Here is a 27,008-nt window from a genome sequence, read left to right on the forward strand (position 1 = left end):
TCATCGCCCATTCCCATTCATTATACGTTACGTACTAAAAGGCTGTATTGTCTGACCGTTTATGAATATTCATGTTTTTGTTAAACTCGGCAAAATGTTTGCTTTTACTAAATGGAAAAATGACGGTAGGGGGTTGGATGAAATGGACTAAATGAACCAAGGAGAAGTGATCCGTGATAATTCATGCTTCTTATCCTTCGTGTGCTTGACCTATACTCTTAAAATCGCTTGGCAAACTGAGTCAAAAGTTCGACTTGTTTCACATGTGTACTATAGGCAATGACGAGCTTGCAACCTATTTTGATCAAATTACGGTGGGTGAACTTTCAAAAGTCAATGGGACATGAGGGTTCCAATAAAAGAGGTAGTAATAACGTAAGTCGGGGTGGATGTACTTTTTGTTTAAACAAAAAATGAATTTTTAGCAATTTTTTTTTGTACAATTCCATAGGCTAACATGTATGGCTGCTGACTCTGACGATAGGGGGCGTTGTGAAATGAGACTAAACGGAGCTATATGCATACCGTAAGACAAATCCTGCTCAGAAGCAGAAATTGGAATCCCTAAGTAACCCCCTCCCCCCAAAACAAATAAAACATATTTTAAAAAAATAAATAAAAAGAAAAATAAAATGAAAAAAACAACAACAAACTAACATTTCTTATGCCTTGCCTACAAACCACTTATCACATGACATAGTTCACTGCCCAAGCAAAAAATGTCAAAGATGCACAAAACAAGAGATTGACACCGTGACGGTAAGATTCACTGTTTGAAGAAGTTGGATCCGGAGGATTTGTGTCTTGCTGTTGGGCTATTTCCTGAAAGTACTGACACTGCTCATCGTCGTTCTCATTTCCACTTCTGCGTTTTCTGTCCGGATTGGTAGTAGGTTCATCATGTTGGTAGTAGCAGAAGATGATCTTTACATCTTTCAGACTTCCAGCGTTTTTGAGGCCTGGGTAAGGATGCTCGCCACTGACCTCGCTATCGCCTTCAGTATCCCAGTGAAACATTTCCTTGGCTACATTCATCTCGAGGACCTAAAATTAAAAATGAGATCATTAAAATTACAAAATCAAATTTGATTAATATAACGTGACAGACATGTGCGCTATATAAGAAGCCACCATTGTTATCATTATTATTCTTATCATTTCCTTCGAGGTTTTACACTGACTTATATAAACTTTCTTGTTAGGTCGCTCGGCATCCTCGCAAAAAGAGAGTAATTTGTCAAAGTGCGTTGGTAGAATGCAAATCTTGATCTTCCCGGTTTAGTCGCTATGTTCCATGAAAAGTTGCGTTTGCTGGTCTTACCCCCACCCCCTGCTTGCAACGGAAGCCCGTCATAGCTCCCTGGAGCCCGCCCTTCCCCTCACGACCACCACCCTGAACATTTCTTCCAGACCCACGCCTCCGGGTCGAGTCTGTTCAGCCCAGAGTTAACAACAAATTTAAGCCGTCCCTGTTTCGTCACCTCGAACAACAAGTAACCCCGAAGCTGGTTTGGAGGCATACATTTCCCTACACCACCCATCATCACCAAGTCAACGCCCATGCATACCTCTTGACAAGTTCCCGTTGGAGTCAAAAGCACGAAGTTGTGGTCGACTGGGAGGATGATTGGTTTCGTTGGCTCGTCATCCGTACGGCAGCAGAAGTAAATCTTGGTGTTACGGTCGTATACTCCTTCTGGAAGTGTTCCGTCGAAGTCATTGCCGTTATCAATATCATTGTCATCCCAATAGATGGACCCTTCCTCAAATCCTAGATGGGGAAAGATCCAGACATAAAGACTTCTATTCTAAGTTATACGTGTATCTCAAAGCATTGTATCACTGAGGCGTGTGACTTGTAATTGTTTAAAGATCCCCGACAAAGAAATTAATTAACGAAGATGATTTTTTTTCTTCTTCAATTTGTCGGTTAATTTAATCTGGTGTCGCCATAGCCACTGGCCCGTCTCCGTGGTATAAATGGTAAAGGCATTGGTGTTTTAAGCTAAACCCGAGTTTCGAATTGCGGGGGAGAATTGTATTCAACCTTTGCAAACAACGTCCAAAAAGGAAGAGCAGGAACGGGAAACTTGTATTTAAGCCATGCAATCGTTTATTATTTCATTGCCTTTCACCCTATGCCCGGACCCATGCTACGTCACTGTTCGATGATGATAATCATCGTACCTTTTGGACAGATTTGGCCGTATTTGTAGATACAGTAGCTTCCGCTCTGCCAGACTCGTCGAAAATCGGCCGACTGTGCCGTTTTCTTTGTGCAGAACTTCATCTCCATCTGGCTCAATTCCTTGATTGGTAAATTGAGATGTATGTCTTCTGGATCCCAAGAGTTTTCTGGATTATTGTCATCTGTATCAAAAAGCCGTCTTCCCTCAGCCCAGGAGACACCGCCCTCCGGGCATCCTGTCACAGTCATAGGCAGGGTGTACTCTCCATCAGGCCATGTTAGGGGTTGCCGATACTCCTCAGGATCTGAAGGAGGATGGGGTAGGGATGGGGAGAAAGAAACGGAAAAATACACATTTTATGTAGTGCGAAGTCTCATGTTTTTTTAAGAGGGACACTGGGAAATCTATTGTTGTCTTTTACTGCTCATTATGGCCCGAATGCGGGCCATTATGTCTGACCACTTCGGCAATACCTTCGATAAGTAAAGGCATGATAATATTCACTTTACTCGTTTCAGACGAGTAAATAATAAAGGGCAAAGTTTGATGAGAAAGCAATATTTAGTATGCAAAGCCAGGGTCAAAATGATAACAGCGATGACAATCCTTGATAATGCATTCTGTGTCTGTTCATATGACTTTGCATACACTGTGTTTTTTTTTAGAGATATGCAAAACCCTTTGTCTTAAATGGTAATATTCAACTTTGTCAAAAATTATAAAAACTATAAAAGAGACAATTACATTTTATGCAAAAGACGAGGTAGAGTTTGATGAAAACGATAACATAGTTGGAAATTGTGAATTGTCTAATTATTGACCAATTATTTTTTGAAACTTTGATAATGCTATTGCGGGTTGAATCTGTATCCTAAGGCTCGTTCATTAAGAAACAAAACATCAATTGGGAAAAGGAACTGGAAAGAAATATCGAAGTACTGGAACAAAGACTAGTGACATCGAATGATAAGACCGCATTACTAAAAGAATTAAGTGACAAAAAGTCACAACTTGAAACCAATCGCTTAAAAGTAAATGATGGAATTATCATGAGATCTAGAATCAAATGGATGGAGCTGGGAGAAAGGTCATCAAAATATTTTTTAAACTTGGAAAAACAGAATAAAGTAAATAAAGAAATACGGCAATTGTCAACAGAAAATGGAGATGTTAATAGTGGACAAGATGGTATATCTAACGAAATCTTTAAATTTTATTCAAACCTATATAAGGCGAAAGACACTGAAGAGGTAGATATAGACACATTATTAAACTATCCAGATATTCCTAAGTTAACTCCAGAATTGTCCACATTTTTAGAAGGTCCTTTGAGTGAATTTGAGGTTTGTTCAGTGCTAAAAAGTATGAAAAATAATAAATCCCCTGGGCAAGATGGATTCACCGTTGAATTTTTCGTTTCTTTTGGCAATATCTTAAAACGTTCATTATCAGATCTTTGAACTTTGCTTATTTTACAGGAGAATTGTCGCAGTCACAAAAATTAGGAATTATCACTTTAATTCCTAAAGGAAACAAGCCTCGACATTTATTAAAGAATTAGCGTCCTATTTCACTTTTAAATGTTATATACAAAATAGCATCTGGGTGCATAGCTAATCGATTAAAGCAAGTATTGCCCCGCTTGATACATGAAAATCAAAAAGGATTTTTGAAAGGCCGTTTTATCGGAGAAAACATTCGTTTACTTTATGATATATTATTATATACCGAACTTAATGATATTCCAGGCATGTTGTTGATGATTGATTTTGAAAAGGCCTTCGATTGTATATCTCACAAGTTTCTAATCAATGTCCTTGACTTTTTTCATTTTGGGCCATCGCTGAAAAAATGGATTAATCTATTTTATCAAAATGCTTCTTCTTGTGTCACAGTAAATGGTTTTTGCACAGAAAGATTTACTATAGGACAAGGGTGTCGTCAAGGAGACCCATTATCTCCATACCTGTTTTTACTTGTTAGCGAAATATTAGGAATGTTGATTAGACATTCCAATGATTTAATTGGCTTGCATCTACAGGGAAAAAATAGTAAACTACTACAATACGCAGATGACACCATTTTGACACTTAACGGTACAAAAGAAGATTTACAGAGCTCATTGAAAATATTGGGTGATTTTGAAGAAATGTCAAACCTAAAGATCAATATTACAAAAACTCATGTGATATGGATTGGGAAAAATAGAGCCTGCAAAAAACAGCTAATGCCAGAGCACAAACTAAATTGGGTATCAGAAGGTTATTCGAGATACTTAGGAATAGATTTTTCGGTTAACTTAGTAGAGATGGTAAATCATAATTATACTGAAAAAATTAAAGATATAAAACGCCAAATTATTTCATGGTCCAAACGACTCTTAACTGTCCTCGGAAGAATAACTGTAGTCAAATCTTTGTTGGTGCCAAAATTGAACTATTTGTTGCTTTCACTTCCAGAACCGAATTCGCAAATTATGAAAGATATAAATCGTTCTTTGTATGCATTTATATGGGGTAACAAACCTGATAAAATCAATAGAGAACAAATGTGTCAACTGTATAATAAAGGTGGGGTTAAGATGATTAATATTTACATTCATGCTAAATCCCTGAAAATATCATGGATTAGAAGATTTGTAACTAATTCTCAGATAGAAAGTTTCACTTTTCACATGTTCAATTCATTCTTGCCCCAAACCTATTTTTTTTACCTGTATATGGGCTCACATTATTTTAGAAAATTAGCAGACTTGACTCCAAATCCATTTTGGAAAGAGGTCCTTTTCGCTTGGTCAGACTTGGTCGAACTTCTTATTGACGACATTGCAAGTCAACCTCTCTGGAATAACCCCCACATTAAAATAAATGACAAAGTGGTATTTTGGGGGGCTTGGAATTTACGAGGAATACGTTTTGTGAATGACATCCTAAAAATAGATGGTTCTTTTTGTTCATATTTTGAGTTTCAACGGAGATTTGACATACAAACAAATTTCCTCCAGTAGTATGGTCTTTGTAATGCAATTCGGTCAGGTTTTAAAATGACTACACATGTAGCTCCTAGTAAGGCCTTAGCACCTATCATTCCCGAAGCCGTGCACCTTGTGGTGAAAACAAATGTTTGTTGTTCACATATTTATCAGTCTTTGCTAAAAAACAAAGTAAAAGAATGTAAAGCCCTTACAAAGTGGAAAAGTTTTTTAGATTTTCAGAATGTACTTTGGGGTTCGTACTGTCAAATTCCATTTCAGTCAACAATAGATATCAACATGAGGTGGTTTCAAATCAAGATTTTAAATAGAATATTATATATGAAGGACAGTTTGTTAAGATTTGGTGTAGTGGCTGACAAGAAGTGTACTTTTTGTATTAACAATGATGAAACTATCATACATGTTTTTTGCTTTTGTAACTATTCTAATGAAGTATGGTCGAAGTTAGAGTTCTGGATATTTCGTAATACGGGTGAAAGGATCAAATTTACAAATCAAAATAAATTGTTTGGATTTTGCGGTAGCAATAATAATGCACTCAACTGTGTTCTGATGGTTGTAAGACAAGAAATATTTTTAGCTAAATTACGAAATCAACTACCATCATTTGATATAATTTTATCAGCTGTAAAACGTTATTATGAAATGGAAAAATATATATACCAAACAAATCTCAGAGAGAATAAACTAAACAAGAAATGGTTTTACTTTAGAAAATATTTTGAGAGTGTTGGAAATGTGCTAACATAAATATGATCATGTATTTTATGTTTGGTATTTTTTTTAAATTATATATTTAAAGTACTAATTTTGTCATAAATGTTTGTTTTTATCTGCCACAAAAGTTTTTGGCCGTGATGATTATTATCTGTGTCAAGCAATTATGTATGGAAATTATTTCTTTAATTATTTGTATATGGTATATGGATGTTCTGTATATGATGAAATTTGTTTTGAAAATAAAGAACCCTGTGAAAGGGAAAAAAAAAAAAAAAAAAAAAATCAACTTTCATATCACCTTTGTTGGGGCCCCCTCCTCTCCAAATTCCTTACTTCGAAGAACTAATCTACCATACCTTTGATTTCGACACCCTTCCCCTACCATGCCTACCCATAGGTCCTGCGTCAGTACGTTTGTGACGTTTTGGCGCCATCACATTTCCCCCTTGACGCCGAGATGTAAAGGTAAAGAGGTGAAGTATGAGCGCAACAACGATAATAGAATGAGGAAATAGAGAAAAATATTACCAATTCTATAAAACAAAAACATTTACAAAAGATTCTTGCAAAATGTAAAAGACATTTTGTAGTAAGGGCACTCGGAAGAAACCTTCCGAAACACCTTTTCTACATGTAAGAATATACATTATATACATAAACCATGGCTAACAAATGGCATGAATGAAATTGCAAGTAAAAGAAGGAAATCGAAATCAGAAGGGAGACGCGCAGCCTGGACACAACCAAATAACACAACCAAATAAGGAATGCCATGCTATGTTAATCATTCTGGACATGAATGGATTAGGCAGAGGCGGCGGAGCGACTTTCTAAGTGGGGCGGGGGGGGGGGGCACTAACAAAAAAGGGCACCTTCAAAGGGAAATCTCAAAGGGAAAATATACATTTTTTTAGACATTGGTATATACCCCTATATTGTGATTACATTATGGGGGATGATTTCAATATTTGTTTCTCTTTATACATCAAATAAGATATTGCTTAAGTATCAAACTTTCAGTTGGATGTGATGGTCTAACAATTCATTTGCGAGCGAGGAAAATTTATAAGATTTGTGAGGTCGCAGTGCGAAAAATTACATCTTATAAAGAAGAAAAACCCAATCCTGATGGGGTTATAAGCACATTCTCATAACGGAAGACTGAAAAGATCTTTCATAAGTTACATAATTATAACTACGAGCGAGCGTAGCGGACGAACTTTGGGAGAAATTGCTTTCAGTCGCTTGAAATTAGGGGCACGCTTAATGATGGGAGGAAAAGGGGACACTTATCGAAAGGGTTAAGACACTTATTAGAAAAGAAAAGGAGCACGTGTCAAAGTACAAAGGCTAATTATATGAGAGGTGAAAATGGGGCACTTCTTGCACCTAAAACAAGAGGCATGCATCAGGAATGAAAAGGAGATGGGCATTTGTCGACGTAAAAGAGGCACCCATCAGATTTTGATAGCGGGCATTTATAAGAAGTGAAAAGGGGCATTCATTAAAAAGGGATAGATTCTTTATTAGAAAGAAAATTGGGCACATATCATTGTTAAAAGGGTAATGAGAAGGGGAAGTGGCTCTTATTAAGAAGAAAAAGAGGGACATGTTAAAATAAACGGGGCACTTATCAAAGACGAAAGGGGGTAATTATGAAAAGGGGGAGGGGCACTTGTAAGGAAAACGAGCACTTATTAGGAAGGAAAAGAGAGATGTGTCAAAATAAAAGGGGCATTTATAAGAGATGAAAAGAGCACTTATCAGGAGGGGAAGGGGTACTTGTCAAAGTAAAACGAGTATCTCTCAAAATTGAATAGGGTTATTTACAAAAGATGAAAAGGGGCACTTATGAGAATGAAAAGAAAACATTTTCATAGATGAAAAGGGGCATTTATGAGAAGGGAAAGGGGCTCTTTTTTAAATGAGGGCACTTATTTAAAATAAAAGGGGGCACATGTAAAAATATAAGGTGCGCTTATCCAAAATAAAATGGGGTAGTTATTAAAAGGCGAAGAGGCACTCTTAAAAATGAATAGGGGCACTTGTCAAAGTAAAAGGGGCACTTTTCCTATGTAAAAAGGGGCACTTGTTAATGTAAAAGGGGCACTTTTCCTATGTAGAAAGGGGCACTTTTAGGGTACTTGAAAAGGTGGGAGGGCACTGTGCCCCCCTGCCCCCCGGGAGTGCCGCCTCTGGGATTAGGTAAATGGTACTTTGCCTTTAATACAGCATGCAAAGAGAACCAACCTGAACTGATACTTATTCCTTTGTACTCGGGATACCCTTTCATCGCCAGTTGTAGACTTTCCTCCAAAGTGTTAATGGGGGGACACGTTACTTGGTTTGGTATGACGTGCCCTTTGTTCAGTAATTGATCCATTCCAACCAAATGATATTTGATCGGTTCTGTGACAGCAGAAACGTAGGGAAGTAAAACAAAGCAGAAGAAAGGAATTAAAAACCATTTTGATATTAAGAGATACCAAAAAGGGAATATGAAATACATTTTGCAAAAATACAACCAATCACCTATAATTGAAAAGTCTCGTTCACAATACAATGTTTGTGTACTAAACGAATGGAAAGTGGGGATATAATAATAATTTTGTTTAACCAGGGAAGCCTCATTAACTCCAGAGCAGTTCTTCCTGCGGGTCATGCAATTAGTATTATCCCAGCAATCGCCAGGTACCCATTAACACCTGAGTCGAAGGTGGCAAATGTGGATTAATGTCTTGTCAAAGGACCATTACAAACTTAAAATTGAAGAAGGAATCTTTTTATAGTAGTATTACCAGTCCAGATTTTGTAAGTTTTCGTGTTCACATTGCGAACACATTAAACGGCAAAAGCGTAGGTCCTGTTGATCGAGTCATAACGATTTGCATATAGAGGTCACTTTGATCGTTTAACGAAAGAGCTGGAGAAACGAATTAGCTAGTGTAAGAAAACAAAATTGTAAACTCAAACTAAACAGACTTCCCGATTGAATTTATTTGAAAATTCAAAAAGCATATTGATATTGAGAACATACATTTGAATATAATACAATAAAAAAACATACTTATTTTTACAAATCACTCAGCTGTTTAGTGCGTCAAGAGCAAATAAGCCTCAATATAATACATTCTTTACCATTCTGTTCCAAAGATCCTCGTGTAGTTGAGTATTTTTCTCCATCAAATGCTGCCTCAACCTCTCTGAAATTGACGTCATACGATCCTGTGATTGATAGAGAACCACTGAAGCCTTTGTAGGCTCCTCCAATTGAAGCACTTGCGCCTATCTGCAAGAAAGAAAATGATGGCATTTTACAATTTAATCAATCCGAAGGGGATTTTTGATACTATATCCTTTACTCATATACAAAACATGTTAGCACTACCCTTTTGAGGTGCTCCCGTCCTTTTTCTTTGTTTTCACTAGTCACAACTTCCGATGTGCTTTCGGCGAACTTCGCATTACATTGGCATATGTAGCGGGGATGAGGTGCTAGAGGGCAGAAGCCTACCCCCTCCCCACCCATATTCCGGGAACTGTTACCTCCACATATACGGCTGTAAATGCAGATTGGAATTTTCATCTTCTCTCACATATTCTCTTCCCTCGCCTTGTTTGCATGAACAATATACCAATAAAGGATATTTGCTTGTGGGGAAATTCTGGTAAGCCCCTGCAGGCAAAATTTGAGCTGTTCGCCACTGCTGCATTATGTTTCATGATACTTTTTCAGTAATGAAATTTGTAATCGCTATAAATCAGGATAATGCAAGCTCAAGAATATATCAATATTTAGGCAACTCCGAGGTATTCTGTTTTATTCGTTTTCAGCTCATTCAAGTATTTGTATATATAATCAAAGTATGGGAAACAAAATACATGTATAAAACTCGAAAGTTATGAAATACCTCTCTCGCCTGCATGTACACAATAGATGACTGCTGATATTGTAGGAAAGTCTGTGTAGCCGTTCCAAATGTTGCCTGCGTGACGACATGCTGTTATGGATTAATAAATCATTAAATTGTTTAAAATGTGAAAAATATAGGTGTGGGTGCTTTTAAAGTTTAATAGTTAGTTCTTATACAGTGCGTCCAAGAAAAAACGAAATCGAGAAATATCGATGCTTTATCATAACTTAATCACAATTATAATTAATAAATAACACATATTTGTAAAGCTTAGATAACAAAGTTCTGTTTGTTTAAAGTGATGCTTGCATTTACATAATTTGATTTTAAAAGTTCGTTTTAACTGGCCACCTGCCGTAGCAACAACCAGAACTGAAAAAAGACTGAACTCCGTTTTGTCGACAATCAGCCGTAGACGAAAGACTTCATGCATGGCTGATTGTCGACGAAACAGGGTTAAGTCTTTTGTCAATTCTGATTGTTGCCACGACAGGCAGCCATTGAAAACGAATTTTTGATTTTCATTCTTCAAATTCATTTTAATCACTCATGCGTGAAATATGCATCATATGAGTTGATGAGTTGAATAAAATGAAAGAGGAGGATCGAAGCTTTCCAAATATGTATCATTTATTAATTACAGATGTGACTAAGTTATGATAAAACATCGATAATTCTCAGTTTCGTTTTTTCTGGGAAGCACTGGGACGCACTTTATAATAGAAAAAGCAAAGGGCCTAAAATGGTCCTTGCGGAACTCCACATTTAGTAAGGAGGAAACTAGACGAAACTTCATTATGCATTACTTTTTTTCCTGTTAGATAAATAGCTCTCAAATCATGACAGTGGAACTCCACGAATTCCATAACAGTAAGGTTTTTTAAATACAATTTGGTGGTCAAGTGTATCAAAGACTTTTGATAAATCCATAAATACTCCTATTACATGTTCTTTGTTGGCCATATCATTCGTTATTTTATTATATAATTGTACTAAAGCTTGGTCAGCTGAATGTCCTTTTCTAAAACCATATTGATTTAGATTTAGGAAATGTAAAGTAGGCCTATCTAAAAACTTGAAACTGATAAATTTGTGAGAACACAAATTTGAAAAATGCAGTTGGAGAGCATTTCAAACAAAATAATCTACTTAACGTATTTAGGATATTGATTCAATTCATAACATAAGTACATGTGTGTTGCTCTTACCGTGCCCCAATCATCCAAAAATAGGTTATAAGTCGTTTCATGACCAGGATACATTTCTGGTAATGCGCAAAGTTGCGAAGCAAACTCATCACTAAAAGAAACATCCTCTGATGCAGACAGGATCCTCCCTTCCCCAAATATTTCAAGAGTCCTGTACGTAGCGAAGAGTTTTTCCTCTACCTCCAACTTGTCAGATATGGTCCTGTATGCTATAAAAAACAGGGAGCGATAGTAGTTATCAGGGAACGCTTTGAACAAAGTATAATGGGATGTAAATACTATAGTATTTTAATTTCAGTTTCAGTATTGATTGTTCCTTATTCCACATATATTTAATAGCTTGCAGTGATTGTACAACTTGGATGGTACAGATATACATGGACTCTATTAACAGAGACAAAACGGAAAATGTGTACCTCATATCAATTTGTTCGGATGCATTATATCAAAATACTGAACTAACAAAAGAAGAATGAAATATGAAGGGGCCTAGGTGAAAACAACGCTTGTCAGTTATAGGCCCCTTAAGATAGCTAATTTTGTTATAATAGTTCTTAAAAATAAAGGGAACGAGCAATTAATGTCAAGCACAGCAATACAATTCGTTTAAAAAGGGGCAAAGTTAGAGTCACTTTCAATATAGCAATGTAACACATTTACATCATTTGAATACATTCGCATTTACACCTACTATTAAAGCGCATCCCATACCACTTTCTCATCACACAAAAACACACACACGCACCCCACACATTTTGCACTAGCAAAAATGTGAATATATTTTTAAATGTCGGGCTTTAAAAGAAAACTAATTGAATGCTTGCACGCACCAAACGCGCCCCTGTATAACGGCGCCTGAAAAATGTATACATCAACTCTTCGAAAACTACTGAATAAAGCCATATAAAGACTTCCTTATGAAAAGATGTCCCATTAGTCTTTACGTCTTTACTGGTGTGCACGTTAACAGTTATTTTCTATCTGTGCCGCTTTTTATATGCTGACATTATTTATAAACCAAACACGATCCCAAAAAAGTTTAGCGCTGCTGTTTTTGCTCCCAAATGATTAAACTGTGTAATAATATATATATGTTTTATCATATGATTTTGATGATCAACAAACATGCTTTGCTCAGCAGATGGCCACGTGATCAATAGCTTGACTCGATGATGACTTACAAATATTAAAATTCCCGAGCCTGTAAAAAACGTGTATTCCACAGGGACCTTACCCGCACTTGCTCCGAATTCAAAACCTGCGAGGCCTTTTTCAAACCCACCTGCAGAAAGAAAATAATAAATATTTCGGTCGCAAACCAAGATAAGACAGTTGATATAGCTTCGTGCAACATCTTCTGAAATGAGCGAGAATTGCAACGACACTGTACATAACTAGAGCATTATTTCTACAGGCAAAACGATAGTTCATTGGTATGCAATAATTGCACGTTGAATACAACTCCCTCAATTATCCCTTTAAATAAAATAAAATTAAATAGTAACTAGACACTAGAACGCATGTAGGGAAACATGACCGCATTCGAGTTATAAATTAAAGCACATTTTTCAATTGTGTAGCTAAGGTATGACAGTTTGGGATTTGCTAGGAGATCCCCCTCCGCCTTTCCCCGTAATGAATATACCTTCAACTTCAATCTGAATTTTCAACTCCTCCTGGTAACTCCTGCTTCCATAGACGGAAGACACAGTGCAGCCTTCGGACGAACCATCCCGTTTGGTATAGATGATTTCGTCTGGGACAGAGTATGCGTTGTCATCTGTGAGCTTTTCTTCGTCATAGGAAAGGCTGAAGACTTGTCGAGTCACCTTCAAGCCTGGGTCGAGACCTCCTTCGTTCAAGTCCTGTCCTCCAGGGTTACCCTCTAAAATGTTGTAACCGGTTCCAAGGAACTGCACATTTGGATGAATCGGCTTAGTGGCAGCAGCTCCCCAGCCAAACATCAGCAATATCACCATCGCAGTAGTCATATTGTATAATGCAGATAACTAAACTGAAAGTTAAATATATATATATATATATATATATATATATATATATATATATACATGTTTACAGTTGCTATGGTTGAAAATTTTGAAAATATATATATATATATATATATTCATAAACACCATGATTAATGATTTCCCCCTTGTATGCAGCCGGAATTCGAGCGTTACTCACTTCTTATAAGGAACATGACATGTATACATTCTCAGATTTTATTGAATAATTAGTTGCACATGTGTATTTTGCGTGACTGCTAAAGCATGTGTATGCTTCTATGCCTATCAAATAGGGGACCTACGCCCTTAAGTCATAAATGACAGAAATAAGGATTAATGCCCTACAAAAGGGCACTAATATTGCACATCGACACGGTTTTGATCCTGGGGCCTCACAGTTACATGGCCATTGCTTTGTCACTGAACCATGACTGTACGCAGCGGGGGCTAGGGTAGGGGGCAGTTTCCATAAATAAAAAAAAAACACAGAAAATTCAATAATTTTTCAATAATTTATTGCATTTTACCCCGGTTCTCAACATAAAAAAATCCTCTCTATTTTTCAGATAAAAGCAGTTTGTATTTTTAATTACAGCTATTCAGAACTTCGTAACATAAATTGTGGCGTTCCACAAAGTAGCTTAATAGACCCACTCTTATTTATTTTTTATATATTAATGACTTTGGTATATAATCTAATATTTTGTCTTTCGTACTTTTTGCTGATGACACAATTTTTTCTCCTTGAAGTTGAATTATTGATAGTGAAATGTGGAATATTTTATTGTGGATTAGAGCGAACAAAATTAATGTTCATTGAATCTCCAGAAAACGAAATATATATTGTGCAGTAAATCTATAGATTCGCTGCCAGCTAACATAGTTTTGGAAAATACCCCATTTAAACGTCCCTGTGCGCTTCCAAAAAAGTTTGCATATTATCACTCTAGGTTTAACTCAGACAGCCGTAATCAGTGCAACCAAGGTATAAATCCTGCCAGGAACCCTTTAAAAACCTGAGTGGAAAGTGGCAAATGTGGATTAGTGTTTTGTCAAAAGACGTGAGTACCTTTATTAGCTAAGATTCGAACCCTCAATTATAGGATTGGGAGTCAAGATGATGAACCACTATACCACGACACCTGTACAACAAGAATAAATGCCTCTCCTAAATAAAGCACTTTGCCCATCATCTTGGACTCTATCCCCTTTTCTGTCCGAACATATGCCTGTTTGGTATGCCTATCCGTTTTGCGACTTTGATTCCACTACCACTGATTACTCGAATTTAACGGCGAAAAAAAAGGTAGGATAATCGACTTACTCGTAGATAAATCTGAAATCACAAGATACGTCCCACTGCTCTCCCCTGCTCTGGTCTAAAAACTAAAGTCCAGTGACTCCAGTCTACGAGGAATCCTCAACTTGTGTTCAAACAAATCGCCTTTAATATATGCGCCTCTCTCACGGGTGTTAGCTTTATAAAAAAAGATATTCCCTATTATTCGGCGCAGCATCGAAACGAAAACGAAAGTAGAGCTATGGGATATATTTTGCTTTTACTCCAACAAAAGCTCACGTACTTGAGATAAAATGACCTTGAATGCCATTCATGCAATCCAAGTGAATACGACTGGAGGCCACTTTATTAGATTCAGTTTTTCTTTTTTTTTAGTTTCGTATTTATGTATTAAAAAAAAAATCAAATAGCTAAGTAAATCCTCAGAATATAGTACAAGCTTGACCTTGGAACATTTTTTCCATTAAATTATTACAATTTAAAGTTTAAATTAGAGTCAATTCAAGTTATAATGTGCCTACATTTTTTCACTTTCAGTTCAATATTTGTACATTTTAGACGTACATTGTATACACATTCAAACGAGAGCGTTCATGACGGTAATACTGGGTTTTATTAAACTCTACTTATAGTAGATTAAAGTATACGGCTTAGGTTTAAAATTTGACTTTTCGTCCATGCTCTACTAATTCCTTTTAACCCAACCCTGGGTCTAAGATCTCGTTTAACAAAGAAAAACTTACACCTCAGACCAGCTTAATTTGTATAACCCAATTTCGAACAAAAGCCGAAAAAGAGAGTAGAATTCGGGTCAAAACGTCTTTCAAAATTTAGAATTTTTTCCATTTTCTTTGTCTTTCGTTGGCTCTAAATTTTGGAATGGACCACATATTTACACTAGATTAACCAGGTGTAGAAAGAAAATGAAAACAAATCTATTCAAGTAGTCTGTATATCTATCATGTCTAGTACAAATCTATAAAAGTGATATTTGATATTACGCCAAGGAGTTATAAAACCTGCACACATTGCTCCATATGTTTGAGTCACTTAAATAACGAGATAACACTTCAAACAAAGACCAGTGAACCAGTCAATCAACTAGTGTCTAACAAAATGAATGGGACTACAGAATGTCCGTGAACTGGCAAAAATACTTGATTTGATTTGATTTCTTCATTTTTCCCAAATACATTGAATGTATAACAAAGAACAGATAAACGTAATGTATAATACACAATTTACAAAGAATAACTTTATGTCAAAATGTTATTTACATATTATATACATATAATAACGAACTTGATATTTATATGACACATTTATCAAAATGTCAAATTATCATTCGAACTATCTGTGGAAAAGGTGCAGGAGACCGCAATCAAAAGGGATGCTTGACTAGGATGGCGGCCTTAAAAAGTATGCGTGTGTTTGGCGTATCACTAAAAAATAAGAAGCTTGTTGAGCTTTGTTGTGTCTGGTACCAAATTTATCACGGTCGCACACATAATTACTTAAGTTATTGCAAATTTAATGATTTTTAGCCAGAGAATATGTTTTATGGTATTGAGATACTGTGGACATCGATGGTTGAGAGACCTGTAGAGTAGGGCTGGGTTTTAAATAATCTATTTGGCTTAGAGTCAAGTGAATGAACCACTTTGCTACGGCACCACCGCGTGTGCTATCATCTTCAATGACGGTTTTCGACATCCATGGATATATTTTGAAAATGTACATGTGAACATCTAATTCCATTGCCAAAATGTGTTATTGGCTAACTGTCAACAGATGAGAGAAGACATCTATTTTCAATTCGTCCTTGATACACAGTTTACTAGAAGTTTACTAGAAGCTGAGTTTATTTAGAAGCTGAGTTTATTTATACAAAAGCTCGCATTGTTCATGTTAACGCGACTATCAGTAAATTTTCGTTTTATAACCTGACATTTGCAGGCCAAAGCATATTTCCATTTCACTTTTGTTTCCCTTTTCATTTGACCTGTATTCAGTCAAGTAGATCCTGCTTTAAACAAATGCAATATAGTTTTCAAAATTAGGTCAAGGTGGTTCCACATATTTTTGCTACGAGTTATTGTGTAGAAGAGCTCAGATAATAAGTCTTTGAAAGAGTGTTGCCGTACTCCATGGGGTGTGGGAGACGGACAAATTATCAATTCGTTTACTGTCTTTCACAAAGTATTTTTTGTTGATAATACAAATCTATTTATATCCATACTCGTAAGAATGTTGCATTAGGAATGTACACAACAAGAAAACGAATAGTTTTACTAGAAAAGATGTTTCCTGCCGAATAGTTCATTTTTTGTATTGCTGACATCACAAATATTTCACCTTTTCCCTAAGAAAAAAGTGAACAATTTTTTTACCGCCCCCCACCCCCCCCCAGACTTGCAAAATTCAGCGATCGTTCGGGATTTCAAATGCCTCCAGCGGGGAACTCCCACGGTGTCACGGCGCTTACGCCGTGCAATTTACGCCGAGCGGGAGTAACTGCACTACACTACTACAGTATCTGTACAGTGTCTGACTGCCAGCTAAACACAATTATTTACATCCGGTAACTTTGTCTTAGATCCTTGATTTAGCTCATGCTGAAATGATAATTATAAACCTTTAGGTCAGTCAGGAACCCCGTGACTTTTACAAGCCGATCGTCTGTCTGATTATCAAGACATTTATGATTGATGTTTGCCAAACGGCTTTACTAACCCAACAGTCTATTTGGGAAAACGACTGTGGTAAAATCGGTCATTTAAAGGTTTTTACTTTATTGAGGCACATCTTGATTATTTTGAAGCGCAATTTTGTTTAGGGCTTCAATATAACACCATATCACAGACACTGATAACACGTAGGGCCGTGCATCTCATATCTAACATTGTTAAACGATCCCCTTAATGCTTCATTTTAGCGGTGAAATGTGAGTACGGTACATGTACTACTACTACTAACACTACAAATACTACTACTAATACTACTAATGCTACTACTCCAACTACTACTACTACTACTACTACTACTACTACTAATACCAGCACTACTACTACTACTACTACTACTACTGCTACTACTACTACTACTACTAATACTACTACTACTGCCACTGCTACTACTACTTCTACTACTATTACTACTACTACTACTACCACCACTATTACTACTACTACTACTACTACTACTACTACTACTAGTACTACTACTACTACTACTAATACTAATACAAATACTACAACTACCTCTATCATATATATACTTCTTCTACTACTACTAACATTACATCTACTACTACTACTACCACTGCTACTACCACTACAACTACTACTATTACGTTACTTCTACTCCAATAACAACTGCTTCTACAACTCTTATTTCTACTTTTACTACCAGTACTACTTCTACTACTACTACTACTACTACTACTACTAATACTATTACTATTACTTCTATTACTACTACTACTACTACTACTACTACTACTATATTGTTGCATTATGGTTGTAATCTGTCAGTGTTATATATTACTTATGTTTATATGTCATGATTTTGTTGCATTTCATCAACACGGCCCTGATTGAAACCAGTCTGCGAACTGTTTCGGGTTTTTGTGGGTTCCGTGTATAAATAAAAATAAAAAATAAACCCAACTCAACTCATTGATTCCTTGATCACCTGAAAACTCCTTCGTGATCAACTGCTAGTAGATGAAATGGACATCATACAGGATCATGACGTTGAAACCTATGACATAACGCTTTATTACGACTGGATGTAAACGTTGAACACACTGAGCAGTCTCAATCAAAAAGGGGGGGGGGGGTGCACCTCATGCCCATGCCACCATTTTACCGCAAGGGACATGACTTTAAAAGAGTTGAAAACATGCCCCATCCTCTTGTAGGTGAATATTGACGACTTATTACCTCACGCCAATAGGCACTTCATTTACGTCTCGTTCTTATAGAGCACCCCAAGTCTAAGATCGTGCGTCATTATGTACGCCTGCTAACCACATGAGAATGATCGCCTGATCTTCCAAGACCACCTTTTATCTTTGAATTATTGAATAAAATTCAATATTGCTTGGCTACGTTTTCGTCCATTTTTTAATTTGTATTTCTTTCCACGTTTAGTTTCAAGTTAAATATATAATTCATCTTTTCAAAATTAAAAACGGTCAATTGGTATTAATGCAAATTAAAATTAAAACGATGTTTTAATTTCTGTAAGAGTCTTCTAATAATTGCAGAAACTTTGAAACGCAAACCTAGGACCCAGTTTTAGAATATAATACTAAAGAGATTGAGAGAGAGAAAGAAAGAGAGAAAGAGATAGAGAGAGAGAGAGAGAATTTGAGAAAGAGAGATGGAGAGAGAGAAAGAGAGAGAGAGACAGAATTAGAGAGAGAGAGAGAGAGAGCGAGAGAGAGAGAGAGAGAGAATTAAAGAGGGGGGCAATTTGAAAATAAAGGAAGAGGAGGCATGCAATAATGAAAGAAATCCTTTAGGATAATTAGATAGCACTTAAGAAGAAAATCAATTAAAGAGACAAGAGGAAAATAACACCGCAACAAAGCTTACACTTTCAAGAGCTCTCAAAGAACTCTTACTATCACCTACCTGTATTAAATTTCACTTGAGTATGAGGAAGTCAACATGCTTTTCTTTTTTTAAAAGACGATAGGGGATGCCCCTCATAGATACCTACCCTCATGTCAATTCAAGAAGCCAAGTGAACAAAATAATGATACCGATCCCTGGTTATTTACGGGAAAGAGTTGTTAGCGAGGGGAGGGGAGGGGAGGGGGGGGGGGGCAGGGAATTGCCTACAACCAACTTCCCCTTCCCTATGTGGCATGTAAGATGCGGGGAAAGCGACACAGAAATCTTTCAGGAAAAAAAGGGACTTCAGGGTTTAGCAAAACTACGAAAGTGTACAAAGTATGACAATAATTTTATGTTGGAACATTATGAATTCCTACAGGTTTTCGTCAATGTCATCAAACATTGATGATCTTTTTAAAATCGTTTTTGTCGGTAGAATTGAAAATCTAGGAACCTTTGTTCCGTCCTTTTTTCATTGTTGGAAAATCGTCCATGTAGTATATGCACGTCGACAGATGTGATCCGACAGCCCCCTCTCCCCCCCCCCCCAAAAAAAAAATGTCTAGAGAGGACGGTATTGGTGGTGGTGGGGTATCATCAGATTCCTTTTGTGTTTTCCATCTATCCGTCACGTTTTTGGGGGTGTTGATTATGATTTTCCTTTAAATTCCCTATCTTATAAAATGTTAATGTTTGAAAATAATAAGATTTCAGAAAAGTACATACATAAGGAACAGGATATCGTTGCATTTTACAGCAAGGGAGCAGAGCTTCGGGAGCTGTTGGTTTAAATTTTAAGGCGTGTACCATTCAATTATGAATATTTACGCCAAAATCTATTCCCATTAAAATAAAAGGAAGGAGAACAATTATTTTTCTACGACGCACAATTTTTCATCAATTTGTGGGGATTCTCGACAGGCTTTCAGCATAAATCGTTGGCCATTTTGGGGGGTATTTTCTGACCAGCCCAGTACGGTACAGTGAACAGCTTAGCCCCCCCCCCCCCCCCACTACCGGCCAAGACTATGCATGCAAAGTATGTCGATTGGATTGTCTCCTTTCGCAGCAGAAAATAATCTTTGGTATTGGATCTAGAAATATGGTTTTGAGTTTGGAAATTCAGAGAGACAGAGAGAGAGAGAGAGAGAGAGAGAGTAAGAAGGAGATAGAGAGAGTGAGTATGAGAGAAAGGGAAAGTGATGGGGAAGAGGGGGAGGGATGGGGAGGGAGAGAAAGAAGGAAGATAAATATATATATATATATAGAGAGAGAGAGAGAGAGAGAGAGAGGGGGGGGGGAGGAGTGAGGAAGGGGGAGTTAGATAGAGTGTGGGTGTGTGTGTATGTGTGTGAGAGAGAGAGAGAGAGAGTATAAGAAAAAGAGGAAGAAGAGGGGGGGGGGATGGGGTATGGGTAAGAATTAGGGAAAGTGAAAGAGGAGGCACCATCAGGGTAATTAGTACTTAAAAAGAAATTATATTTAAAAAGAGGAAAATAACATCTTAAACCAAAGCTTACAATATCAAGAGCTCTCAATTAAATCTTAATAGCCTATTATGTTTCATCTGTGCTTGAGGAAGCTGCTTTTTGTTTCAAAATTCAAAGGGGAGCCCCCTTTGAGGTACCTACGCTTATATCATTTCAAGAAATATAATACTAATGATGATGATACTAATTAGTGGTTTCGCGTGGAATGAGAATGAGAAAGAGGGAGAGAGAGAAAGAGAGAGAGAGAGAGAGAGAGAGAAAGAGAGGGAGAGAGAGAGAGAAAGAGAGGGAGAGAGAGAGAGAGAGAGAGAGGGAAAACAAAGTGGAATAATAATGTAACTGAAATTATACAGAAGAGAAATAGAAAAGTATTCATGATACGTAGATTAAAAACTTATAACCTACATGTTAATGATCTGTTAACGTTATATATTGGATATGTTAGACTAATTTTGGAGTACTTTGTTCCTCTTCTTTACAGCAATTTTGACCATCAGACAGAATTATGATATAGAACGTATACAAAAAAGAGCACGTAGAATATTTTTGGATCAAACTACAGTTCATAATTATGACTATGTATTTAATAGCATGACTACGATTGCCATCTCTTTTGACTCGTTGAGAAGACTGACTAAAGATTTTGATGCTTCATTTGAAGAAGAAAATATGTTGTGTCAATCGCGGTTACCTCAAAAGAAAACTAACCAATTAAATTTACGAAATTTCAAAAAAGAGATTCCAAAAAAAGTACACTACCTAATCTCACACGAATACTCAATAATAATTATAAAAATCAAGTTTGTAATATTCTTCATCTATCATTTTTTTTAATACTCTGACCTTTTTTTTTCAATTGTTATTATGTTGCTATCAAGTCACTACCTTTTTTATAAAATGTTTGTACATTAACACACTGTACTCTTTCTCCATCTCTTTTTGTATTTCTCCCTCATTCTCTCTCTCTCTCTCTCTCTCTGTTACTCTTTCTTCTTCTTTCTCTTTTACCTCTTGCTTTATAAGTGTGCAGTACTTATCATTGATAGCGGAAATGGAATCTTTTAACATGTTAACAGATGTCCATTATCAATAATTTATAAATGCAAAGTATTTTATGTAATTTGGCATTTGGTTCAATATGTTTTCTTCACAATTGCAATGTGCATTTATAATGTATTTTAATCTTTGTATGTTTCAGTCTTTGTACTGCGAAACTTGTTCGAATAAACCTTTATTGGATTGACAGAGAGAGAGAGAGAGACGACTGAGACATCCCCACGTGGTCTTGTGTTCAAGATCTTTTTATTCTCGAGTAGGTGTGCTTTAAAAGTACGTTGACTTTACTTCCTTATATGATTTAAGAGTCTTCATGTTCGAGTGGGGGTAATAATGTCCCCTCTCTTCCTGTTCACATTGACACTCACCGCAATGTAATGCATGTTGAATTTTGTTAAAGCCTAGTTTAGAGATGACGGATGCTTTAATTCATATTTTGTTTGGGGTATCAAATGCGTACCACAATAACAAATAAATTTTCAACGGTTTTCCCCTCCAGAGAAATACTTTTCACGGCTTAAAAGGATTTTAATTCCAATGAATATTAAGTTGTTTGTTGAGGAAACTTGATGATTTTATTATCTCAATGGCGATGATGATGGTGATGTTGGAGATACTGATTGTGATGATGATGATGAGGATGATCAAGGGGAGAGGAAGAGGTGGGAAACACATTTTAAAGTATGTATTAATTTGAAAAAAACATCGAAACATAAAAGCATTTACAAAATAATGTTAGGCCTATTAAACGTAAAACAAACGGTATATTATGTGAATTAATACAAAACCAAGAAGAACATAATCCCCAAATATCAGAGGGACTATTGTTATTAACTTGTCATCTATGAATGTCAAATCATGGTGACAGGACAGGCAAGATACGCCACTGTCTGATTACCATGCCGAGGTTGAAAACGGGTACACTTTTAAAATTGCCCCTCCCCCTTATTTTGATCTGCTGCACATTCCATCACTGAAAAAAAATCATTTTAAATGGTGTATCAATTTAAAAAGGCACTTTCTAATGAACATTAAAAAAGCGATGATTGTGCCATGAAAAGGGAAATGTTAACCATCATACTTGAGTTTCCAAATTTCCAAAGGGGTTTATATATCACAACCTTTCACCGCTAATTCTCATCAAATAACAATGGATAAAACAAGATAAAACAACGAATACGTACTTGATCCGATCATCATCCATTAAGAAGCCCTTAAAGAGCCACTTGAGTCCACACGATGCTTTAGTAAGAAGATCAACTTAGACAGGGGTAACTGACCTGGATTGAAAGTACAGTGTTATTGATAAGATATTACCTTTAATAATCACTTCTTCAAAAACATTTTTTTTCTTTAAATGAATAAATGCATTTAGATGGTTCGATACCATTAGCCAATCAACAGCGGGGATAACAAGTGTCTCTCGGGAGGAAGTGTGGCAATTTTTATTGGACAAAATAAATTTAAAAACGTATAAATTCGGAAGAAATCTTCATGAAGGGCAACTTGTGAAGGTTTATCCAGCAGCTTACTTTACTTTCAATATTTACGACATATCTCGTATCCCAGCAGTATGGACTCCAAGATCGCATCAAACATGCCAGAGGTGAGATTTTTTCTTCATAATTTAAAAAAAATTAATTTATTTGGTTATATTTATTTCATTCATTTATTGATATATTTATATATATATATTAGGGGGGGGGGGGGGTGGGATGGATATGTTCATAAGAAAACAAAAACAAAGAGAGAACATGTTTTCTGTGAACGAAAGTTTGTAAGAATCAAACGCATGCTTCTTTACCTTTTCTTTTTCTTTCTTTCTTTCTTCCACCTGTATTTCTTCAGTAATTCCACAAATGAAATCGTTGCTTTTTAGTGAATTTCCTTTTATGATATGCTTATATATTTTGTATCGTATAATACTGTGATTACTTTTCGACTTTTAAAATTTTACAATTAAAAACAAGTTTTATCTTCTATGTTAACTTTCAAATGTCATTTGATATTCATCTTTATGTAAGCATTTTTGTTCATGTTTATTTGAATTGAATTGAATTAAATTAAAGAAACGACAGGAGAAATTATGTGAGGTTTAAACAACAAATACATATTTAATAATCATAATGCCTAGGTCTCTCAAAATGTCAAAACTTTTTGAAAATCTTTCCCCCTTTTTCTTATTCCTAGTACCTGCCACCACCCTTTCCAGGGTCACCACGCTTTGACCATGGGAATAGCCGCGGTTGCTCCAGCGTTGTCGCAGCCGTTTTGACCGCGGTGGTGCTGGCCTCTGGGTTGATCGCAGCGGCAATCATATTTCGAAGCGGTGGGTACCCCGTGGCAATGTGCCCACCTGGGGGCAACCAGGTGGCCCAACCTATGGCCTTGAGTGGAAACAAGGTGAGTGTGTTCTTTGTTGCTATTGGCGTAGCTACGGGGCGGGCGGATGGTAGCACCTGTTCCCATCGACTTTCTACTAAAAGAAAAGAAAAACAGAAAGAGAGAAATAGAGAGGGAGAGAAATAGAGAGAGAGAGAGAGAGAGAGGGAGAGTATTATATAGAGAGGGGGATCGAGGGGGAAATGGATGCATTGACGCGATACAATTACACATTAATTTTGTTCGATTCAATTCTTGGTACAAAGTTAAGAAGAGATAGAAAGGGAGAGAGAGAGAGAAAGAGACATGCATCGTTAAATTAGGATATTTTGTCCTCTAAAAGCGTCCCTCTCCCTAAATGACAGATCCTAAAATCAGGATTTAATTCAGCGTATTCAAGCCTCATCTTTCTATTGTTTATTTCAGGTCAAGACTGCTGACTTGAAGAACGACAAGGGTGATCATTTGACGGAAGCTTTCGACTACGACAGACAATCTAACACCGTGCTCATTGAATCTCCAGCAAATATCAGCGAGAGCTCCTCCGCTGCCACCATCGCGGTGGACCTCGACCGGGTAAGTCCCTTTGCATTCCATGCGTCATTTAGCTCTTGCGCCATTATAGCTTGGCTAATTAATCTAGTGAATGAAAATTAACCCACACGCCAGTAATTCAAGACAGTGTATGCACTGACGGTTCATTTCGTAGCCATTTCTTGTACGATATCCGTCACCCGTGTTATAAGCCCACTCTAGACCCCGACGAAGTCCTATGTCTGGCTCAATAAAATGACGCCTCCTTAGATGGTGTTTGGCTCCCTCTATAAAGGTTGACCGAGTTTAACCTGTGGCCCGTCTCCTAAAATTATTTATCAACTATACCACATAGTCATCTACGACAAATCTGTCGATAGCCAAAACTATTTTAGGATTTCAGAAGCTTATAACAATTATTCTTTCTTGTTATTGATAGAATGTTTTATAAAATCATTGCCTATATATAGTTTTACTTAGTCCGATGAGTTTTCGGAGTCTTTTTTTCTTCGAAATTTTCTGGGCAACCCCCAGAAAAAAAATCACCTCTCAAGGGTAAGTCCAGAATCTGCCCGCTTCTTTATAATTCCCTACACACTTGATTCTAACCGTCGGAGATGGCGTTATCAACAAACTCATAATTATGCTCACCAGCCCAGCCTTTTTTTCGCCGGACGTCTTAATTTAATGATCACGCCATCATCGGCTGGTATCAAGTAAGTAGGGAGAGGTAGCGTTGGTACTGGTGGAGATCAAAATTAAATAGGCCAGATTCTGGATTATTCAAGGGTTGGCATGTATATTATTGGGCTTAACTTTTCAAAGGGAGTTGATAATTGGCCAGCTGTGTTCCCCTACTCCTTAATGCATATCGATGGGAGAGGAATACAAATAAAATTTGGTAGAAAATAGCAACAACGTTTTTATGATCCATTGTATCTTGTACGGAAAGTAATGACAAATTATTTGGTTCATTTGTGTTTAAAAAACCCTTTATTCACTCATAACTCCAACACGACTGCAAAGACTTTCGAAATGTTAACCTATACAGAAATGTTTAGCTTACCCCTGTCCACCACCTATTGAAAGGGTGGGACCACTACAGCGACCTATTACGTAATCTGAAAATGATTTGTATGGGATATAGAATAGGGGGGGGGGCATTGGTGGGGATTCTTAGTGAGATGATACCTCGAAAGTCTGCGCGATTGCGTTTAAGCCACCCATGTTATGATGCCCTCACTCATATTTTTTTTAGTTATCGTTTTCCTATAATCCTGTTTTTTTTCTTCATTACTTTCACCAGTCTGTCATGTTCATGAGTTTCCACGATTCCAACACCTGCATCGGCCTCGCGATCGAAGACGACTTCGCCCACCAAGTGCGCGATTACGTCGAGGAGAACGGCCAAAATGTAAGAAATCCTTTTTGATATGCTTAATTCCAGACATGTTTTTCTAACAGAAGCTGAATCATATAGGAATGATAATTTCGTTGTTATAATATTACATCCAAAAAACAAGGAAGCAAGAAAATTGATAAGTAAATCACAAAAGAGAGGGAGAGGTAGAATGAAAAAAAAGATACTGCAAAAAAAAGTGTAATAGATTTTTACTAGGCCTCCAAAGAGACAGGAATGGGGAAAGGGGAAGAGAGAGAGGGGGGGGGGGGGACCAGCTCCACCTTAAGCTGGATGCCCCCCACATATTGTGTCATAGAGTTTAACATTAACCATCATCATCGTCATCATCATCTCCATCTTATTCTTTTTCATCACCATCATCTTTCGTCATCAGTCATCGTAAATCATTATTACCCTTATCACCTAAATTATTATTACTACGTTAACTAATGGGTATCGCAGCAACATTTACTTTTTCATGGTAACCGGAATTTTGAGGGATCTCACTATTGAACTATTAACCGGTTTAGGCATTTTACGTTTCTTTACGGGAATGGCTAAAATCACGACTCCAATTTCGACCAATCAGATGGCTAGATTTCTAAAGTGAGGTATATAATTACTAATACGATATGTGAGCATTAGCGCTTACATATCAATGTAAACCGATTTCCTCCATCTGAATTGTATTTGTCCAGGAGATCGACATATCAAGTGTCGCGTTCGACATTGAGAACTACCGCCTGGTCGGCCAGATTCCGGCCGCCTACATCCAGGCCACAAACGGGCCGGTCATCCGCGGCCTCTGCGCTGGCCGCAACACGTTCTGGGCGCTTCCCGTGACCGGCGAGGAGCACGACCGTCTACGGCGTGAGGTGGACTGCGGTATCTTCAGGGCTTGTGTCTGCATGTACAACCTCTGCGGCTGCCGTTGGGTCATCGGTTGCTTCGATATGGATAAGCTCCGTAGGGCCGGTTGGGAAGTCGAATATTAGGTCCTGCGTGGTGTGCACTAAATGTTTAAGGTTAATGAAGGCATTTAGTAGTATAGTAGCCCAGATATTTGAAAATCTGAATTGAAATTAAGCATTTATTATCTTAAAATGTTTTACAAGTTAATTTATAAAGAGAGATAATGATAATTTTATAGGCAATTACAGTGATGGTAACATGCAGTCGTAAGA

General features: G+C 37.0%; 2 protein-coding genes across 2 annotated transcripts; one reads left to right on the forward strand and one right to left on the reverse strand.

The window, feature by feature from the left end:
- Nucleotides 1–270: 270 nt before the first annotated feature.
- On the reverse strand, nt 271–13,038 carry LOC105439147. Its single transcript, XM_030987051.1, has 9 exons — nt 12,672–13,038; nt 12,261–12,308; nt 11,027–11,235; nt 9,816–9,905; nt 9,043–9,193; nt 8,155–8,313; nt 2,188–2,493; nt 1,569–1,771; nt 271–1,044 (listed from the first exon to the last, which is right to left on the reverse strand). The coding sequence occupies exons 1-9, from the start codon at nt 13,015–13,017 to the stop codon at nt 688–690; spliced, it is 1,869 nt and encodes a 622-aa protein (XP_030842911.1). The 5' UTR covers nt 13,018–13,038; the 3' UTR covers nt 271–687.
- A 10,736-nt stretch (nt 13,039–23,774) lies between these two features.
- Nucleotides 23,775–26,853, forward strand: LOC100887917. Its single transcript, XM_030987053.1, has 4 exons — nt 23,775–23,909; nt 24,315–24,464; nt 25,729–25,836; nt 26,523–26,853. Exons 1-4 carry the CDS (start codon nt 23,853–23,855, stop codon nt 26,817–26,819), a joined length of 612 nt encoding a protein of 203 aa, XP_030842913.1. The 5' UTR covers nt 23,775–23,852; the 3' UTR covers nt 26,820–26,853.
- The last annotated feature ends 155 nt before the right edge of the window (nt 26,854–27,008 follow it).

The sequence above is a fragment of the Strongylocentrotus purpuratus genome, unplaced genomic scaffold (genome assembly GCF_000002235.5).
Source record: "Strongylocentrotus purpuratus isolate Spur 01 unplaced genomic scaffold, Spur_5.0 spur5_scaffold_16, whole genome shotgun sequence".
In the NCBI taxonomy this organism is placed as follows: Eukaryota; Metazoa; Echinodermata; class Echinoidea; order Camarodonta; family Strongylocentrotidae; genus Strongylocentrotus; species Strongylocentrotus purpuratus.

Coding starts and splice junctions, on each gene's coding strand:
- LOC105439147 (XM_030987051.1), bottom strand. CDS start 13,017: ATGACTACTGCGATGGTGATATTGCTGATGTTTGGCTGGGGAGCTGCT. Junction 8,314..9,042: donor AGGATCTTTGGAACAGAATG/GTAAAGAATGTA, acceptor CTGCTGTCACAG/AACCGATCAAATATCATTTG. Junction 2,494..8,154: donor AGGAATAAGTATCAGTTCAG/GTTGGTTCTCTT, acceptor ATCCTCCTTCAG/ATCCTGAGGAGTATCGGCAA.
- LOC100887917 (XM_030987053.1), top strand. CDS start 23,853: ATGTGCCCACCTGGGGGCAACCAGGTGGCCCAACCTATGGCCTTGAGT. Junction 23,910..24,314: donor TGGCCTTGAGTGGAAACAAG/GTGAGTGTGTTC, acceptor TGTTTATTTCAG/GTCAAGACTGCTGACTTGAA. Junction 25,837..26,522: donor TCGAGGAGAACGGCCAAAAT/GTAAGAAATCCT, acceptor GTATTTGTCCAG/GAGATCGACATATCAAGTGT.